At 48.0% G+C, this 7,500-nt stretch overlaps 1 protein-coding gene across 1 annotated transcript in view; it reads right to left on the bottom strand.

Annotated features, from left to right (window-relative positions):
* The window catches only part of ptch1 (patched 1), a gene marked incomplete at its 5' end in the record, with an annotated part of 58,915 nt that overhangs the window by 15,913 nt on the left and 35,502 nt on the right, over positions 1-7,500 (bottom strand). Inside the window, 3 exons of the mRNA XM_080004346.1 lie at positions 2,221-2,363; positions 4,153-4,462; positions 7,157-7,500. The exon at positions 7,157-7,500 is cut by the window's right edge and continues 338 nt beyond it. Of these exons, the coding sequence (XP_079860472.1) occupies positions 2,221-2,363; positions 4,153-4,462; positions 7,157-7,500 (797 nt within the window). The remainder of the gene's footprint in view (positions 1-2,220; positions 2,364-4,152; positions 4,463-7,156) is intronic.

Below are 7,500 nucleotides of genomic sequence, written 5' to 3'. Positions count from 1 at the left end.
TGGTTATGCAGATGGTGTGGACGGAGTAAAAAAGGGGAGTTTCTTCGGGGGGGTGAGGGGTGGAGTCGGGGAGGGGAAAAAAAAAAATTGCTTGAGTTAGCGTAACAATAAAAAAAATTGGCTGGAGTCCCTGAGAGCGTCTGTGCGCAGTTAAGTCGGTTGTTAACACTGAAGGAAATGCCACCCACCAAATGGAGTAGAGCAATAAAAATAACACAACATCTGTAGAAATGTTACTCACACACCGGCTTCTCCTGACCCCTATGGGCACCCAAAATGCCCGGCGCCACGGAGCGCCCGGACGGCCGTCGCAGAGCTTTCCTCGCCTCTTCCAGAAAACATTCCCAACTTCTGCTCCTCCTTTCTCTCTCTCTCTCTCCCTCCCTCGCCCGCTCTATTCTGTTTTCGGTTTCACCAAGCTGCTGCTTTTATTATCACACACACACACACACACACACACACACACACACACACACACACACACACACACACACACACACACACACACACACACACACACACACACACACGTACACACACACAGACACACACACACACACACACAGAAGGCGAGTTCCCATATGATTCCCATGAACCGCCGCCATGAACCAACGGCCACCTACAATAAGGAAACGTGTTGGCGGCGCCCCATCCCACCCAGCCTTCCTCCGCAGAGATATCGAGATCAAAACATCTATCGAGGCATAAATAATAATCACCACTGTTAAGTGTGTGCACGTCCCGACACAGATACACACGCATACACACACGGCATATGGACCACGTGTTTCAGCTCTCCTCACTGAAAGAGATCGGAGCAGTAGAGCATGTGGGGGGGGGGAGAGAGAGAGAGAGAGAGAGAGAGAGAGAGAGAGAGATAGAGCAGAACAGTGGGAAGTGAAGGGGTGGGAGGCCGGGGCTGAGCGCTGGATACCAGAGGGTCTGGATTGAATTTAGCAGCAGGATACGCAACAACTTCAAGCTGTCACGGGGAAGGCCCGGGCGGCACGGCACGGCACGACTCGCCCCGGCCCGGCCTCCGCACCTCCGCACCTCCGCCACGAAGGGCGCCTCCCTCACGCCGACGGGACAGGAAGTGACGTCGCACCCTCCCTCCCATTGCGGAGGCCGCCGCGTCGGAGGGAATGGCCGCGACGCAAGTCCAACGGGAAGGCGGTGAGATTAGGCGTAGGGGTGAAGGCCTTTCTCGCCGCCATCTTCTTTCCCCTGAATTCGAGGACTACGGCCCTTCCTGCTTCTTCTTGGCCTCTTTTCTCACTCGACGGACCAGGGCTTCTCTACTGTGCAGTGAGAGCGAGTGGTTTATGCCTCACTTTCAAAGGGGGCATCGCCATCGGGTGTGATCATGAGGCTGACCCAGCTGGCCCCTGAGGACCACCAGTGCCTTCGACACATCTCCAAGGGGCTCCGCAATGTTGCGGCTCTTCATCCTTTCTTTTTCCTTCTGCCTGAAAGCCAAACTAATATTTTGCCTTTGATTTTGTGTGTTCATTTCACCCCCCCGTTTTCTTTGTCCCTTGCCCTTCGTCCCTTTGTACCTGACAACGCACTGGCTCATTGTGTCCACTGGGTTTTAGGTGTATGAATTCACTTTTTATCTATTCATGACAAATATCAAGTGTTACTATTATCACTCTTAGAGGAAGCTTCACATATCACTACATGGCCCCCGTGCACACTGAAATACACACTCCCACACACACACACACTCCCACACACACACACACACACACACACACACACACACACACACACACACACACACACAGTGCTCTCAGGTTAGGGGGGATTCGAAGCTGAAGCTTGCAAATGGGACAAATGGTTTAAATGAAGAGTTAATAGCTTTTTCAGAGGTGGGTTGCAGCCCCAGTGAGAGCTTTAAATTCCTGGGCTTGGTAAAGTCATCAGAGAGAGAGAGAGAGAGAGAGAGAGAGAGAGAAAGAGAGAGAGAGAGAGAGAGAGAGAGGGTAGGGGGGGGGTTATAAGGCAGGTGTGGCTCCCCCCACCCCTGACCGCAGTGCTTGAAGCGGAATGGAAGCAACAAAATGGTTTCAATATTGCCGCCACAGTGTCCCTTTCAGACGAATCCTCCGGTCAAGAGCGTTACGGAACGGCCCTCTCCCTTCCACCCAAAGCAGTGAAACCAGCAACTGCGCGCACCCCGGCTCCAGAAGGCCGTCCAGGGTTAGCGTGACGTACTTGGTTGAAGTTGATGGGCTTGTCCCTGCGTCCCGTCTGCACCAGCAGTTTGTAGGCCAGGACTCCGCCGTCGGAGCCGTTCCTGTAGTTGTTGAGGCTGATGCGTCCGCCCTCCCAGTCCCGGTCAAACGCCTGCTGGAGACCTGTGCGGGCGCGGCACGGTTAAAAGAGCGGGATCGCAAGGGACAGAACGCTGCTGCTTTGTTGTTATTTATGCGTTTCCACGTCTTATTTAATCTGTTAAAGACGCATCTAACTAATTGAGAAACGCTAACTTCACGTCATCGAAACCATGTTAATGAAGGAATTCTTGGGTTATTCGATGATATATTAGATGAATATGGTTGTTTGAAAAAAACAACAAAAAAAAAACAGTCACCCGGGCCAATTTTTTGACTGAAAAAGAAAAAATGGTTTAGCAATTTGACCGAGCACAACGGAGCAGACTGCGAGACTACACAACACACAACAGTACACCGCAGCATAACACAACACAGCAACCCGAACCTAACCCTGTAATAAGCCATACTGATTTAATATGATAACTCCCTTTTATTCCGAAGGACCACACCAGACTTCAAAAGCATGAAATCGGTTGCTTTTGATTCGAGGCGACCATTAGGAATGCATCGGCAGCATGTGCCTCTCCGTGTCTCTCTCTCTCTCCCTCTCTCTCTCTAATCCATATGTGTCCCTCCCTGCTCTCTCCACGCCGCGGTCCTTCAGCGGGACATGTTGTTTCGGGGGTCCTGCCGCTCGCTCTGTCTGGCTCCAATTTGTACCGCCGTCGCCGTTTTTTCCATATCAAACACGCAGTTTCTCCCCTTTCTCTCACCCAGATGCTCCCTGTGTGGCTCCCCATCCGCACGGCTCTCACAGAGTGTTTCGGCCAAAATATGTCATCGGCCTCTCGTCGGCTTTGCCATAAACTCTTTCCTGGAAGTGGGGGGGGGGGGGGGGGGGGGGTGTTCGTTCGTGTTTAACTGCCGCACAAACCGTGACTTGGTGTTGAGGCTGGCTCTCACGGTTCGGCTTGATTTTTTCGATGCAAAGGGTCATTCGTTCATCGATTTTTCACTATTCCATCTGACGTGTCTGACAAAATAATTTTCAAGGAAGGAGTTCAGCGTAGTACTGAAACTGACTATTTCAATTCATTCGTGACTCTGGTGGTCGTTAATCGAAGCAGAAAATGTATTGGTAATACAATTTGAATTTAATTTAATATATTTTCATTTCACTTCATTACATTTCATCAATTCAGACATTGAAATAATCGAAAGGCATTGTATCGGAGTCCAGGACCCCAGCCCTGACCCCAGCTATGAAGCTGTCTCACTAACCAGCCTTACAAAGACAAAAAAAAAACAAAAAAAATGGGAATAACAACTGAGCATTGTGCTTCACGCCATATTTCTACCTTCAAGTTGAACAGAACGCGAACCGTGCTATTCCGTCTGATTTGACGTTCACTTGAGCCTGAAAAAAGCCGAGCCTACTGTAAGCCCGGCCGAAACTCAAAACAGTGCATGTTAACTCGAACCAGGGGAGCCGCCTCTCTCTCCACCCAAACCTTGTCAATGCTTGCGCTAACTCAATAATAATGAATAAATAACCAATTGCTGTGGAAGACCTTTCAACAATATAACTTAACCCAGAGGTCGCAGGCGGTCCCCCAGCTAAAATGATTAAGATTAAGATCTTCTCAGATTGAGGTCCCAGAGACACAAATCTCATCAAATGCCATGCGTGGCGTAATGGGGATCACATTGAGGGTTCTTGATATTGAAACGGTTGCGAATAACTGACTAAGCCTCGACCCGATGTCCTGAAATTTGAAATTTAAATTTTTGAATTCACTCTGGTGTGGAATTCAATCCAAAAGTCATTTTTTAAAATGTATTAATTCCGATTGTGAAAAATCCCCCTCACCTTGCAGCCAGTCCCTGAAGTAGTGCAGCCACATGCGCGGGAGCTGCCCGTTGTCCTCCTTGAGCACGTAGCGCACGGTGTGGAACCGGCGGTGGAGCTGGTGGAGCAGCGGCTGCTTGTGGGCGTAGTCGGCCCGCTGCGTCACCACGTACATGTTGTAGAAGGAGAAGTACTTGAACTGGGCGCCGATGAAGTCGTACTCGCTGGTCTCCCGGGGGACGATGTCGGTGAGCTCCAGCCCATCCCTGACCCGCGTGGTGCCGTACAGGCTGACGCCCAACAGGCACAGGAACAGCACGATCACTGCCACCTGAGAGGAGGAGGAGGAGGAGGAGGAGGAGGAGGAGACACAAAAGGCTTCTTTACCGTTCGTGTTTTCATAGGAAGACTCGGAAAGTTTCGTTTTTTTGTTCATATTTTGACATGGAATGAAGTAAATCAGCGGCACTCAAAGATTTCCCATTTTACCGTCCCCCCAGGAAATCGCACCTTTGCAATCGCAATAATTAACGCAGATTCAACGTCTGCAATGTTTGTGAGAGCTCGGAATTTAGAAAGATAACGCATATTTTTCTGCATTCAAATTTCCGAATCAACGGATGCTTAATCCTTACACTTGCCGCCCCAAGTGGATAAGAGCCTATGTCACCGGTGGTGTCGGAGCATCGTCGTACAGTGTTTACTGTGTGTCGAATTTAACGTTTATTTGATAGACTCATTACTGGAACCCAAGCAAAAGTTCACTATTTTCCCTTTTTTTTTATAACTTTGAGCCCATGCTTCTTCATGTTATAAAAATAGAAAAAGACAAGTATTATGTAATATTACCGTAAAACTAATATTTGCAGTTGTTTTGGTGTGTACTATCATCGGAGGTGATCATATGGCTCTTTCTTCATTGTAGTTGTTTTTACTTGGAATTTTTTCCAGAAGACAAAAAGTGAACAAAGTCTAGTGCTCTAACCATAGTCTTCCTGTTGGCTGCGGCTGAATTGTGTGCATGAATGAATATTTCAAAGGGACATTTGACTCCACATAATCACAGTTCAAACACCAAATGAAAAATGGCAGAACTCTGTAATCAGTGTCCCATTTTACTCAAAAAGAAACAACAAGTTCCTCTAATAATGACAAGTACAGGCCACGAGACAAGCACTTTGTTTAAAAACAACTTTGATATGAAATGAAGGAGGGTGTGTCTGTTTGTGTGTGTCTGTACTCTGTGTTTGTGTGTGTGTGTGTGTGTGTGTGTGTGTGTGTGTTTGCGTGATTGTAAGTGAGTCACACAGGGAATAAAACCCCAGTGATCCATTTAATCGTGACTAACGTTCACACTGAAATTATCACCATTGTGAGTCAGCCCACACACACACACACACACACACACACACACACAGAATCCTTCCAAATACACACACACATACCCACAGACGGACACCAAAACACTTTTCGTGATCAATTATAACTCAATCGGCAAAGTTTACAAAGAATTGCATGTCATCAATAATGGTACTACACGTATAACCAATATTATTGTTATCATTATTATTATTATTGATCGGATTTATATTATTATTTTTATTTTGCTCCTTGGCATTTTTCCGACTGAAAGTGTCCGGCGCACGGCGACCACCAAACCCCCGAAATCGTTGGATCTGGGGCAATTCAGACATCTTGTTGTCCAAGTTCGATCCACATCGATCTATATTTGGAGCAGGAATTTGTGAAAAACCGTTGCAAAACTACCGGAAGTAGCAGAAATGTTAGTGGATGAGTTTGCAGAGTAGGCGCTTTGTAACATCATCTTCCAATTTGATATATTCAAGATTCAAGAGGGATATGTGCAGATTGTGGCTCTTGGGGGGCTTTCGCATAGGGCACGGTGCGCGGTGCAGACGCCATTGGTCTGAAGTGGTTGATTCGCGCAGGATCTATGCTGGGTCGAGACGACAGACAGCAGGAGCCGATGCTGCGTTCCATGGGGACGTGGGAAATTGTAACTCGTTTTAGTAGTCACTTTTGGAGGAACCGTCCTGGAAGTGGCTAAATCATCGGAAGCAGCCGAGCGAAGACACAGGGGTTGGCGGAGTAGGGAGGGGGCGGTGGAACAGGACATGGATTTCACGTGGGCCAATCTGGCCGGTGCGCTACTCTCTGCACTCCATGTGTTTGTGTTGGTTGCTTTGCACAGAAGTCAAACACGAGTGACGGCACAAGAACTCGGAAAACTGTAATGCGTAACTAAGACAACTAACCTGGACCCAGTGCATTGCTGCCGGCAGCTATATTTATTATTATGACTATTATGATTATTATTAACATTATTATTATTAGTATTATTAATAATACTTAAAATACTTACAATACTTTACTTCATGCCGAGTTCAGACTAGGTCATTCTGGGCTGATTTTCAGCTCCCCGACAGGTTTTTGGAGATGGCCGAGCAAAGCCCCAGAGGGAGGGGGGTACGGAGCAGCAGCCAGAAACACACAACATACCTCTTTTACTTTTCTTGTCTAGGTTTTTAATATATTTCGTATTTAAATGCAAATTTTATTCCTTTTTTTTTACAGTGATCGAGAATAACATTTAAAATAAATAATCCTGTCCTGCGCCTGGTGTCGCGTCATCTCCGGTGTCACTTTGTGCGCTTTCGTGACAAAACGTAACGCTTGGAACACCTGACAGTATCGTCGGGGATTCCTCCCGGTGAAAGATTTTGTAACGTGTGACCCCCTCTGTCGCCGATCGGTCATGTAGTGTGCAAACCACAAGACTGCAAGATTCCTGATCACAGGACAGAAAGTTGTGTAGTGTGAACAGTACAGCGATCTGTTACTGCAACCTGATCATATTGATCTCACTAATTAACATAGTGCTACTCTCTGTTAACTTCAGTTTATATGTGTACATATATTTTATTTTATTTTATTTTAATCTATTTTTTTTTTACTTTTATCTCTCACACTCTGTCATCTAATTTTATTGAAATTTGAAACTCACCTTGGTGGTGGGCTGCAGCAGGAAGGGTGCGTAATGCTTCTCGGCGAAGGAGGCCAGGGTCCAACGGGAGCAGGGGGGATCCAGGCAGCGCAGGCCCAGCGAGGCCTCCCCAAACTGGGACAGCAGGTCCCGCGTGGAGCTGGCGTTCTCCGCGGTCTGGCCGGCTGACAGCGACGCGTCGCCGGGGACGACCGAGGCGGAGCTGGGCGTGGCAGGAGGAGGGGGATGATGAGGATGATGATGAGGTGGAGCATGATGGTGGTGAGGGTGAGGCCCTCCAGAGCCACCGTTGCCGTTGCTGTTGTTGAGGTTGCTGTAGTTACTGCTGCCGCTCCTGCTCCTGG

Source organism: Zeus faber (assembly GCF_960531495.2).
Source record: "Zeus faber genome assembly, chromosome: 7".
Taxonomy (NCBI): Eukaryota; Metazoa; Chordata; class Actinopteri; order Zeiformes; family Zeidae; genus Zeus; species Zeus faber.
Note: the sequence above shows the minus strand (reverse complement) of the source record. Positions and strands in the feature narration are given on the sequence as shown.